Source organism: Telmatherina bonti (genome assembly GCF_933228915.1).
Source record: "Telmatherina bonti genome assembly, chromosome: 6".
Lineage (NCBI taxonomy): Eukaryota > Metazoa > Chordata > Actinopteri > Atheriniformes > Telmatherinidae > Telmatherina > Telmatherina bonti.
The window spans coordinates 28,992,946-29,006,392 of NC_136624.1; the positions used below are offsets into that span (position 1 = coordinate 28,992,946).

A 13,447-nucleotide genomic window follows, 5' to 3' on the forward strand; every position below is an offset into this window, starting at 1 on the left:
TGGTTGCTACATTTGTCCACAGTTTGTTCTGAATATCCCACGACCCGCTAAACAAATGGGCTTTAAAACTGAAATAAAGCAACTCCACTAGTGGAACATCTCTTGCTTTTAACAGCTACTCCCAGCACTCACCTCAGCAAGTGCCTCAGCCTCAAGAGCTTTGTGGTCACCTAAACTGGCATGCCGAGTGGTGCTTGGTGATGACCGCTGAGAGTGGCTGTCAACAAACACCTTTCTGTCGGGATGGTTGATGCAGCCAGCGCTTCCAAATGTGGTGAGACGCCGCTTCTCCGGGCTGTCTGCATAGCCCCTGCTGACAGCTATTTTGTGTGGGCTGCAGGGTCTGGGCATGACCCTGGGGGGCTGATCAGCTACTCTGGTGGGGCTAAGACTGTCGGCACCGTTCCTGTGACGTGGTACTGCTGCTCCATCCGATCGCACTCTCACCCTAAGAAAAGGTGATAAAATAGATGCAAACGCTGTAATAAGCGTGGAGTTCTTCGCTTTGGACAATTGCGGCCTTTCCTCCAAATGTCATACGTCATCTCCCATAAAGTTGTAACTAGACCCCACCTTCCTAATATTGCTCCAAAGCGATTCTCTGGTGTGTGTTCACAAGGAGACTGGCGTTCATTTCTAGATGAAGAGCGGTCACTGTGGTACAGCCCACCGCTGCTCTCACTGTCGGTCCTCTGAACGCTGTCAGAAAATGCATCATCCCTGAGATCGAAACATAAAAAAGGAATTACTCTTGGTAAACAGATTCTCTCGAAAGGAGATGCTACCAGTGCCATTTTATTTGAGAGACTAAACTTTATTATTGGAACTCTTGAACACATAACATTCCTGTGAATTACATGGATAAACAAAAGCAACACAAACTATGCGGGTTTAATTCAGTTGATGAAAGTTTGGTTATCAGGAAAAAGGTTGGAAATAAAAATCAAGATTCATTTCAAAACTGACTGAAATGATTAACATTTATAGAAAACTGCATTCTTTAAAATTGTTTGGGAAAATTGTTTATTTTCTACTGATTTGTTTTGTTTCTGTTTTAATCAAATGGAAACTGGAAAAAAGTACACAAGGGACAAAATTCTGATCTTCACACTGACACTTTCAGCATTTCTGAAAGACTGTGTTTCTTGTTTTTTTTTTTTGTTCCATCTTATTCCTGGTCAGCTCCACACACTTACATATCCTGCACCACAATATACTGATGTGGGATGAGCCCATCCACACCATTATGTCTGCCCTCCCACCAGTCTTCGGATGCTCGCAGGTACAGCAGCAGAGAGGCGCCCTTCTTAAAGGACAGCTCCCTTGGACTTCGGCCCACATAGTCAAATTTAGCGATGGCTTCAATCTGCTCCAATTCTGCAACACAGAAGACATGCCAGAATGCAAAAAGAAATCTCATTATTTTCACTGTCAGTTCCAAACACCACAGCTGTGATCTTGACAGTGGTTGATTGCGTTTGGTGACTCACCTTCATCACTCGTGTTTGGCCCAGTCCCATTGTCTATCTCATCAAGAGCACCTGGCTCACTGTGGGGGCTTTCGCTGAATAGAAAAATCAGGAATGCAATAATAAGAGAAGTACAACGTTCTACCTTTAGATTATTTTATGAAAAGACTCCTCATGGCGCACAACAACAGAATTATGTACATGAACAAGTGTTAACATGTTGGACTGTGTTGCTTTCGGTCAGACTGTCACAGGTTTAAATGGTGTGGATCATATGAGATCTCATCTGCAGATCCAGATCACATCTGAGTGTAGGTCGTCGTGGGATTTCTATACATGCATCTCAGTTGACAGATGTGATTAAATTTACATTTATTCTAGCATCTGATGTTACAACCAAAGTGACAACGGTGCTGAATGGAATCAGGCACTTTTCTGATTCTCTGTTTACAAGTCCTTGTTCATCGTTTCCTTGCATTTTAAAGCATTTGATTTGTGCAGATCATACAATTATCCTCACTGAATTTGAGAAGGTTGCAGTAAAGAGCACTGCATATTCCAAGTGTGACTTTAAAAAGTAGATTTTATGAGCCAGCGTCCTGAAAAATGACTTCCCTGTTTACTGAGATGTGTTTTAATTTGTATAATAGTTTGTTATTACTCCATGCTGAGTTGTACTTCCTGCTGGTTGGCTGGGAGATACAGGCTGCAAAACCAACTGTGGTCTTTATCAAAAATACCCCCATGATTCTTAAACAATATTTGTTGATCAACTGGATGTTCACACTTAGTGTAAAGCAACCTACATCAGATTAAATAAAACAAATCAAAGAAACACAAGAGGGGAGGAGCGGAGGTAACAGGCCTTTAGGAAATGGGAAATCCTTCACTCTGCATCATCATTTTAAACTGATGTCATTTAAATATGTGTGAGACATGATCACCTTCCATGTTGCATTGCTACAACCCGCATCATCATTTTTTTTTATCTCTGTATGATGTGCATTCATCATGTCCATGGCAACATTTAATTCCATTTATAATGTATAATCATGATAATCATTATGATAATCGCTTCTGTTCATTACAGCTGCCAAAAAGACTTCCAAATCCAATACATCTGTGCATGCTCTCTTCTGCAGGTGCATGTTTAGGACTGAGACCATAACATGCTGTTTGATTTCCAGGTCACAGGCCGGAGGATCGGGAAGGTCAGAAGAGACAGAAAGTAAGAAACGAGATGAGCTTAAAGCTGCTTCCACACACCGAAGAGCTGGTGGATATATGCCAAAATAAAGATTCTACTGGCACTTTGGTGGCAAGCTTGTTTACATGCTAAGTTTCCCACGGCACTGAGAGCCAAATCACAAGTGTAGCTGACACCTTTGTTGTTACTATAGCAACCAGGTTGGTAACTCTGGTTGCATGAAGCTGATGTCGTTACTGGCAAATAACAATGTGGACAGTTTGTTCACGAGGACTGATTTGAGAAACAAATGTAATTTACCAACAGCCTGAATGACACTGTAATCTTTCTGAATAAATAGGTTCATTTTTATATAAACTAATAAATGCAACTAATGGAAAGCAATCTCAAAACCACCTTCCATATTAAATGTGGGTCTTTAAACTGGATTTCACTACCCCAGCACCTACTAAAGTTTTTACACTGGTTGCACTTTTTTAACTGTGCTGATGGCACAAAATTATTCAGAGCTAATTTAGTGTATCACACGTAGGAGGTGTTACAACTAATAAAACCAGAAGAATATCATTCTTTCCACCTACCAGTATTCTTCCCCTCCTGCCATGCACTTTTCATAAACAGGTCCCTCCAAATCTCGCTGGGTTGGGAAGATGAGCTCATGGTGGATAATAATCATCTTAATGACCTCATTAACGTGTGCCTGGCAGGCCACAGGATCTTGGTCATCTGGTATGGGCATCAGTGTTGGGCCAAAGCAGATAGCTAGGTTGTAGGGGTCCATCATGTTCTCATCACTGTACTGGGAAAGGCTTGGAGAGTATCATAAGTACCATAAGTATCATAACATGAAATTAGACTTTTTATTTATTTACTTATTTTGTGAAAAGACTTACTGATTAAGAAATGCAAACAGGTATCTCATGACGACGATCACAGGTCGCGACAGAGTCACTATTATCTGCTGAAGATGATGAGCTCTTTCTGAACCAGAGTCAAGTTCTAAAAGAAAAAAAAAACAGATGAGTCAAAGGCATGTGGAACAATTACCAAGAAATACACTAAATATTTAAATATGTCGGACATTTTTCCCGTAATGTGACTTACTGGTGGTGGATATGAGATCAAGGAAACGCTCTTTAGGGAAGAGCGGATTTTCCAGCCCGCGGAAGTAAAGCTTAAGAACGCCTGCCACAGAGTTGATGTCATGATCAGCCTGATCATCCATCAGCGGATCCTCTCCTGCACATGGACCACCTCACATTACTCATTCATCGCATCCACTTTCATGCAACATTGCTTTGATGCAATTTTTAGGTGCATTTTAAACTACAGGGTAATGCAGTTATGTTTGTTTTTCATTTATTATTACTTCAGAATGCCGATCTCATGTTTTATGCATTATGTGGTTGACATATGCATTACCGGCCTACATGCGACACACAGGCTCTTTATTTGCACTTTAGCGTCCTGTGAGAGTAACTGTGGCTTTTCAGGTGGGCAAAACCCAATTTAAAATCAATCTATGGAAGATGTTGATGTAACCTGGGACTAACCTCTTTCAAATGCATTCTTAATGTCATTAACTTCGACTTGAGATCCTGGAACCCGAAATATGCCTTGCTGCTGAAGACCTGCGAACAGAAAAAAACCATTGGAGTAAAATAAGGTCTGGTTGAAAACACACCAGCTGCTGCTTGGCTGCATGTCTCTGCTCCCATGGTTTGTACAAATGGTTGCAAAAGTGACCTATACAAGATGTAATTACATGAGCTTAACCAAAGAAAGGAGCTTTATGCACATAAACAAAGAAAGCTTCCTCAAAAATTATAATACAAAAAGTGAATGTGTGCAAATTATTTATCACAGTTAAAATGTCATGCGGTACATGACAGAGGACATCAATGAACTTTTAATACTTCCCATTAGAAGATTTCATGATTACTCAATAGTTTATCCATTGAGGAATTTCTGGATAAAGTTTCTGTCAGTGTGTTTATACTACATATTTTTTTCATGCTTTGTCTCTTCTGTAAAGCACATTAGAAAAGGCAAGTTTGTTTGGATTGAACATTTTATGTACAAAACTATTCAAAGTGCTTTACATGAAACATTAAGTCAATCAGGAAGAAAATGACACTGATTTACTGTCAATCACGTGCTCCTAAAGAAAATATAAACTGCGTGTAGAAACTGGGCGTACACAACTATTTGCTCATTTGAATATTTTCTTAACAAAAGCCAACCAAAACATTATGGAGTCAGAACTTACCGTACAGATTGATGTACCGGATGCAGCTCTCAACCACCGCTGGTATAGGCTGCCCTGAATCCTACAGAATCACATCATAATGATATTAATCACAAGAAATGAAGTTAACAGAAGACAAACTGCCATGCCAGCAAGATGTTATTACCAGAAGCTAATGCAGGGACACTGTTAAGTAATAACTAAAATGACTAATGTTAAGTGTAAAGAACAAACACATGCTGTCTGTGCCACCACATAGTACTTTATTATTACTACAGTATTTGATTTTTTTCAGAGCACTTCAAACAACATGGAGGCACAGAAATGTTAGCATACTGTACACAGTGTGATGAAACGCCCGACTATAAGACAGAGTACCTGACTCCTGGCACGGACATTTCTTCTTCCCCTGGGCAGAGAGCAGTAAGGCACGTAGACAGAGGAACAGAGGCAACAACAACCACAACAGGTTAGTGAGAGAGACAGACCTTACAGAGACAGAGAGAGAGAGAGAGACAGAGAGAGAGAGAGAGAGCGAGAGCGTGGCAAGGCCTGGCCAGAGAGAATAGCCAAAGCATCAGTGCCTTCTGGGGTGTGAGACATAAGGACATGTTCCTGAGGGCAGATGAGGTGGAAGGAAGGGAGGGGGTACCCCAGAAACATGGAAGGATGGGGTATATGTGATGTAAGTTCTCAGCTGTAAAAAGCTGTGTAAAAGAAAATTCAATTTAATTCAAGATTGAAAATATTTTAATTAAAAACTTTATATTATTTGGCAAAATGAATAGATTATAATATGTGCTGTTTAAAAACAAACAGTCCATTAAATCAGCCTTTTCCAATATATTTCCAATATATATATATATATATATATATATGTGTGTGTGTGTGTGTGTGTGTGTGTACACACATTAGAGATCCCCAACCTTTACTGTTGGAATATCAATAATCAGTCAATGAGTTAAAATGCTTATTGACCAGTGACTTCAGTTCAGTTCCAGTGTTGGGGAATAACTTGCTTGTGGCTTTGCTATTTTCATTTTTTTTTCTTGTTTGTTAATTTTTTCTTACAACAGTACAAATATTGAAACAAAGCTTAAAGCAGCACTCTTAAAACTTAATATCCTTGACATGTTTGACCAACTTTAAGTTTCCTATCCCTCCTAAGTTGTGAGACTGTGAAGAAAAGGCATTGAGGAAGAGGAAAGTGCATGAGGGGAAACAACATTTGGGTAAAGGAGTGTTCACAGGCAAAAGGACCCCAAGGACTGCTAGCGAGACAGCTGAGCTAATGGAGAGACAAAAGTCACAGATGGGCTAATACCTGAATGAAGGTCTCCATATTGCCGTTAAACAGCCTATGGTTAAAAATGGAGCGAGGTCTAGACTTCAGCATTCTCTGGGGTTTAGGGGGGAGAGTGGGGGGCCTGGGGAGATCATGGGGTTGTAGGTTTGAAACATGGGAAATATAAATAATAACACAGTAGGCATAGCTATATATATATATATATATAAAAAGACATGATATTTCATTTTAAAGCAGTTTTTTTCTCTCCAACTTTTACCTCCAAAGATATGTATACCTGAGTTAAGTAATGGCTGATCAATTAGGAAAGACAATACAGGATCATTTGTCTTTCATTTTTTTTCTTTCTCAAAATAAATTCTAAATTTTGCAGCAAATTCTCTCCTTTTTATGTCTTTTCTTGTGCTGCTAGTTGTAAAGTCATTCTAATCCATATAAACACGGTTATCATCATAATCATAGGACAATATGATCCCGACATGTCAGTTTGAGTGTTAAAAATTTCATCCTAAAACTGTAACTTTAAATATCTCACCCTGCAAACATTCCAGCTTTTCATATTACAACTTTTATCTGTACCAAAGTAAAAAAAAAAAAAAAGTCAGTCATTAGGATGGTATTATTCTTCTCATTTAGCGTTTATGAAAAATGCTTAAAAATCAAACCCTAATCTTGCGCAGTATAAACCTACAACTGGCACACACTATCTTAATTACAGATTTGAAAGACTGCAAAAATATCTATTAGATTAATATTAAAAGCCAAATAAAGCATTCTTTTCTATTGTACACAAGTCATCTTTGTCAATAGTTGTTCATTTTAGGCCTATGCAATTGTTTTTAGCATAGGATATTACCAAGGTAGTTTATTATATTATTGCTGCTTTAAAGAAAAAGAAGGAAAATCTCTAAGTGCAAACTTTTCTGGTCCATAGTTTCATTTAATTTAATTCATTTCTTTTTCTATTAAACCCATAAACACTGGAAAGATTTTTTCACATCATCCCCCATTTTCTTTACCCTTTTATCACTGTACTTCTTACCTTGATGTTCCATATTCAGCCCTCTCCCCTAAAATAAAAACACACAAAAAAGAAAGTCTGAATTAGAATAAACTGGTTTACAGTCACAGAAGTTGCTGGTCTTGGTTGAGTGCTGGCTGACTATATAGGGCTGGCAGATGGAGACGGAAAGGGGTGTAATGAGAAAGGGGGGCAGCTATTCAGCCAAACTGAATGGGGTTAGCACCATAGCTGCATCTGACTCACCACCAGGCAGCGGTCATTCAGCGGTCGCCCTAGAAACAGCACAAGAGCCCCAGAAGGGGACAGCTTGTCTACTCTTTCTCTCTATCTGCAAAGTGGAAAAATGTAACCAGGGGCAACAGGAGAAGGGGGCTGAGGGAGATGATTTGTGCAGCGGGATGATTTCATGATATATGCAGCACATAAGCACACAGGACTAAACGTACTCTAACAAATTAACTCACTTTGATCAGTCAATTAGAAACGTTTGTTTGAGCAGCGTGTCATGTGGAAAACAGCTTTCAGTAGTTCTTCTTTATGTCAAATTAACTCCAAGCAGGATTCTAATAACACTGAATTATGAACTTATGAAAAGCCATACCACTCTAAAAATGTAGAGATACAAGAACAAAGTATGGCAAGAAATATTTAGTCGCTGTATTATGTATGTATCAGTCTAATTTATTTTAATATGCAAATCCAGAAGTGCAAACAAAAAAAAAATCAAAAATTTCTCACAAACCCCTTCATTCATTTTGTATTGATCCTCTCTGATCTGCCCATGGGACATCACTAAAATTTTGAAGTCGAAAAAACTCACAAAACTAATCGTTTCAGTCGGCATGGAAACCGAACGTAGAGCGTGCTGGAAAACTCAAATATGTGTTTATGTGATAAAACCCAGTGCTGCTCATATGTCTGATGAGTATTCAACACTATAACACTGTAGAAAGCTCAGAAAACTAGAAGTAGCATAATAGAGCCCCAGCATATTTTTCATATTTAAAAAAAGAAGTCATGCACTGATCAGATCAACTGTTTGTTGAAGACATGTACAGAATTATTATTTCAGGTAAAAGTTTAAAATTTCGTTTCCCTTTCTTTAAAATGGGAATCATTTTAAGCCAAAGATATTTTATAAGCTGACCATGACTTGGAAAAGTTGCCCCTTTATCAGCTTCCCATCTCAGACCTGGTAGCTGCATGCAATATGCAACTTAAAAGTCCTCATGCTAATTTCTATCTATATAAGTTTAAAAACTAAGTGCGGTACCTGAGAACAATTATAACCTGATCAGTTTGCTTACATTAGGAAGAAGTAGATCATGTTATTATGTTTGTCTGATTAAAATCAGACCTTTTAAAGTGCATTTGAACATCTTAGTCTGACTACACGGAATTCCTCAAAATAGGACAAACATGCTCTGATAATGTGGTTAGGAGTTGAATTTAATACATTTAATAGGGGCAAACTAGCCAGGGTGTGCACATGCTTAGTTCTGCCCTGGGCCTAGAAGCATGAGGGAAAGTCACCGTAGAAGAAAAAACTGATAAAAACTGAATTACCGCAAAAAATTAAATGAAAAAAGATAAGACTGTATTCATGCTCTTTTCTGTTTGTCCATCAATCAAAACCTGTCGTAGGTCAAATGGAGAAAGCCAAATAGTAACAAGTTGAAGAGGTTTATTAGCATCTATTGTAGCTTAATTTGACCTGCCTCAGTCATTTAATCAAATCCCTCTCCTCTTTCTGTATATTGGAACAATTACATGACAAAATTGAAACATAACAGTAGATTAACTTGAGTGCAAAAAATCAGTTTAAGTTCAATGTATATTAAATAATTAAGTATTTAAGTAAATGACTTATCATAAATGACATGATAATTGCTTACCCATCTTATGTACTTAAATATCTTATCACAGGTTCTTATCACTTGAATAACAATTTATGAGTCATAGTTTCCAGATTCACGGTGTCAAACTAAATATATAGCATTTTCTTTTGTTGAGAACAGATATGTGATAAATGCTACATCTGTATATCCACCATAAACTTCAGTTAGAGGCAGTTTAGTATGTGCACACTTTATACTAACCTTTCCTCTCAACAAAAACACATCACAAAAAGGCTTTAATAAGTCTCACCTTCTCCAAGCGTCTGCTTCAGAAGATCATGCTTAGCCTGCAATTTAACAATGAGGTTGCTGCCGTTCAGGTACTCCTTGTATTTCTGCAGATCAAACAGATAAAACGACAAGAATGTTGTCAGTTGTTCCTTTTGTTTCCCAAACTCTATGTACATGTGTGCCATGCTGCTGTGCTTTGCACTTTAAGTTGCCTGAGAACTCACAGTGAAGTAGAAGCCCTCTGTCTCTTGATGATTGGCTCGTCTCTTTGCAATGTTCGCCTTACTCATATAGGAGTCAGAGGAAGCTGACTTAACTGACTCTGTGGATTGGCTATGCTGGAAGGCCTCTGAAACATCAAAATCCTCCACAGTAAGCATGTCCTGAAGGGTCTGCATGGTGGCATCAAGGGTTTTTCTCACCTGAAACACGTTATACAAATATTGTTTTAACATTAAGAATCTCTATATTTACAATATCTTTACTCGAAAATAAACTGAACTGAACTGGTACGCATTTAAAAACTGTGTTAACACTAAATGTATGGACTTTTAAAATGTCACAAACAGGCTGTGGTGTAAACACAGAAGCAAAGAGTCAGACTATAACGCTGCAGGATATTTGCACAACAGTTTGCCACATCAAAAACAGCTGAGTAATTGCAAGTTGTAGCATGATGCATCGTGACGTGAAAGATTAACCATGACTCTTCCATGTAAGGCAAACAAGAAGAGAGTGTGCATTTCCATATTCATAACAAGTATACACACCATAGTGACCTTTAAATAAGTCTATGTGAGTCACAGTGACCTTGTTGACTCTGTGCTGGGTGGCAGAAGAACAGATGAGAGACAGACCCATAAATCAGTGTCAGATTGAGAAATTACTTTAAATGGTGTGACAGTCCTGAACCATGGTTGTAGCATAGTTTTGCCTAATATTAAGGTTGCTAGCCCAAACCTAAATTATAGTTTTGCAGGCCAACATTTTGTGAAATACATTTTTCTTGAGAGCTAACAAAAGAATACATTACTTCAGTGTATGCACTGAAGCTAACCAGAACAGTTTAGCCTCGCTTACTTTGATATAAAAACAAGTTAAAACTAAATGAACAAACTGTCTTTATATATCATTACTCTTTAACCTGTACAACTTAATAACTTTGACATTGATAACAGACAGCTAATAACATCTGTTTCCTTTTCAGTTTTCCTGCAAGGTAAGCTAGCTAGCTAGGTTCATAGGCTTAAATGTAATGGATAGTGTAAAAAAGGGAAACTGGTAGAAATAGGGTTGCTTTGTTGTTAACAAAACATCAGTTTACATGAAGAAATACTTGAGAGTTGGTTACATATATGTGAGAGCAGTTGATATGAGTTTTCTAGAGTAATTTCCTTTTCTGCAGCGTACTTTGACAGAATTTATAGTCTGGTTGATGTGGCAGTCATTTCTTTGAACAGTAGCTTGCAATACCCTTCATGCTTTTTTTTTTTTTTGGCTCCATCACCTCACCACCTTCATGTGATCTCATCTATCACCCAACATCATGAGCTCCCATTTCACCAAGGTTCATGCTTTGAACAACTAAGTAATTTTACAGTTTTTATTTTTTATTTTTCAAACATCATTTTGGCATATAGGCACATCATTAAACAATGTCACATTGTCCAGCAGTTGCGACATAAAAATACATATACTGAATGTTAATCTATTCCACTGATTAAAAGAGGAACAAAAACTATTTCCTTTTTGTTAAAAAGGGTGAAACTGTCCTATTTTACACAGCGCATACTATATAGAATGAACATCTACCATATAACTATACTACAATAGCAGTCCAAAAACATATAACTCGCTATCTTCCAAAGGTTCAATCCACCAATAAGGCAGCAGGTGTCACTGATTTCATAAGTATGGAAATAGTGTGAATATAATGCTTTGGCTTTTGTGGTAACCAAAGCTCTAAGTAAACACCTAAATAAAGGTTTAGTACCAGTATATTAGAGAGCCTTTTCCATCACAAAAACATCTTTTGTGAAAGGTTTTGTCAGAGCATATCTTTGTAATTTTTTTTACTTATCACCATCTTTTTAAGTTTTTTTAAAAGGAGATGTTCTGCACAAAACACCCAGAGTGAGTTTGATTTATTTCAAAATGGTGTGCTGACACAGTCTCCAGTTAAGATTAGTGTGCACAAAGAACCTCACCTCTTCATTTTCTATCTTCAGCGTGGAGAGGCGAGACTGCAGTTGGTGGTAGCGCATCAACAGCTCTGTCTGAACAGGCTGTTGTGCACTCACCTGACACACCTGGAATAAAAAAATAGAACATAATCCTCATCAGGATGATTCAACACGACCAGAGCAATATAACAACTGAGACCTAAATAGAAACTATTAGATTTCTCTGGAAGGCTCACCTCATCCCCCATGTGTGGCTGGTAGTCGAAGCGTGCTGGAGGACAGAAGATCTGGCTATGTGTGTCCATAAACTTCAGCTTGTCGCCTCTAATGTCCATGGCATCTACTGCTCCTTCAAGCAAGTCTAAACCCTCATGGCGAGAAGTTTCTAGACTGTATTCTGCAGATAGGTAAGTTCTCATTGTGCGCGCCAGGCTTGCATGGTACCCTAGATCACAACACTGAGTGCAAGTAAAACAAGTTGCAGTTAGAAATCATAAAAATCCTACAGTGAAAATCCAGGACAACATGTAAGCTTTTGATCAATATTAGTAGATTTTGCACTGACTGAAATTACACTTACATCTATCAAGTCTGAGACATCCTGGATGTAGTACTTGGCCACAAGGGCATTGGTAGCTGCCAGATTGAGAAGATAGTCGTTTCGGGCCTTTGTGCATTTCAGCTTGTTTTCAGAGTACTTGGCTTGTCTCTGGGGGTGGAGAGCAAGACAGAGTGCCATCAATGCAGGATGTACAACTGCTGCTTAATGTATTCAAAGGAAGCAGTACTACATTATCTCACATAATAAGTTAATGAATGTGTTAACATCATAGTGCAATGCTGAGATTTAATGTCTTTAACAACATTTCTAGCATCATTTTTTACACACAAAAATAGCACTTTTTTGTTTTTGTTACTAATGCATTTACAAATTATTTGTAAAAGATATGTAGTGTCTTGCTTGTCAGTCAAAACAGACCTTTTCCTTTAATTTCTCCATCTTCTTTACGGAGCTCCGTCGCTGTGGACGTTCATCGTGACCATGTCGCAGCAGGCTTGTGCTGTCATTAACCTTGCCGATGTGCTTCTCTTCCTGCTTCTCTGCTTCCTTCAGTTTGCTCTCAGCACTGACACTCTCACTGTGGTACATGTGGTATGTCTTCATTACCTGTAAGAAGACAGCAAATGTAATGAGATGAGCTTTCATAACTACAACAGAGGAATTTGGGGCATTTTAAAATGCAGTACCCCTTTTACCATCCTACTATAGATCACACCATAGGTGAGAGTGACATTTATTTTCTTACCTTAACATGGGTGAAAGTACAAAAATAAATGTCTTGTACCATTTCCAAAGTTTAAACAATTTTTGTCATGGATTTAATTACTTATTTGTAATATGAGTTTCTTTTCAAAGGAAAGAATTCCTAAAACTGGGCAACAATCAAAAGGCTTTCTTAATGACTAATTCTTGATAAGTGGGTTGGCGTCCCTACCAGCAAAGTGCTTGCATGTTTTTTTTTACAACTTTAACATTTCATGACACTTTGAAATTGATTCATCATGTGAAAGAATATTCATTGCTGTTCAGTCATTCACTTTATTCACACTCACTCATGTTAAATACAACGTTAACTAGATATTAGACATTACATATTTGTATTAATCAGGCTTCCAGTTGAAGCTATTAAAAGTTTATAGAGGGAGCTGGACAGTGCAAAACAGTACACGGCATACAAATAAAGCAATATATTACATACTAACAAAACAATACACTACACTGAACCTTTTCAGACACACAATCATGTCCCAATGCATACCAGCAAAAGCTTGTCACATATACATGCATGTTTTACATAATAGTCATATATTGTAGAAAAG

General features: G+C 38.0%; 1 protein-coding gene across 2 annotated transcripts in view; it reads right to left on the minus strand.

The window, feature by feature from the left end:
* LOC306756896 (SLIT-ROBO Rho GTPase-activating protein 3-like) overlaps nt 1-13,447 on the minus strand; it is a 32,028-nt gene that overhangs the window by 2,155 nt on the left and 16,426 nt on the right. For both annotated transcript variants that reach the window (XM_079241808.1, XM_079241809.1), the window contains 17 exons: nt 12,546-12,734; nt 12,147-12,275; nt 11,803-12,024; nt 11,586-11,692; nt 9,608-9,800; nt 9,403-9,487; nt 7,273-7,300; nt 6,249-6,351; nt 4,946-5,006; nt 4,230-4,307; nt 3,781-3,915; nt 3,570-3,675; nt 3,258-3,485; nt 1,491-1,564; nt 1,197-1,377; nt 574-720; nt 133-448 (listed from right to left, as the gene is read on the minus strand). In XM_079241808.1, the coding sequence (XP_079097934.1) occupies nt 133-448; nt 574-720; nt 1,197-1,377; nt 1,491-1,564; nt 3,258-3,485; nt 3,570-3,675; nt 3,781-3,915; nt 4,230-4,307; nt 4,946-5,006; nt 6,249-6,351; nt 7,273-7,300; nt 9,403-9,487; nt 9,608-9,800; nt 11,586-11,692; nt 11,803-12,024; nt 12,147-12,275; nt 12,546-12,734 (2,382 nt within the window). The remainder of the gene's footprint in view (nt 1-132; nt 449-573; nt 721-1,196; nt 1,378-1,490; nt 1,565-3,257; nt 3,486-3,569; nt 3,676-3,780; nt 3,916-4,229; nt 4,308-4,945; nt 5,007-6,248; nt 6,352-7,272; nt 7,301-9,402; nt 9,488-9,607; nt 9,801-11,585; nt 11,693-11,802; nt 12,025-12,146; nt 12,276-12,545; nt 12,735-13,447) is intronic.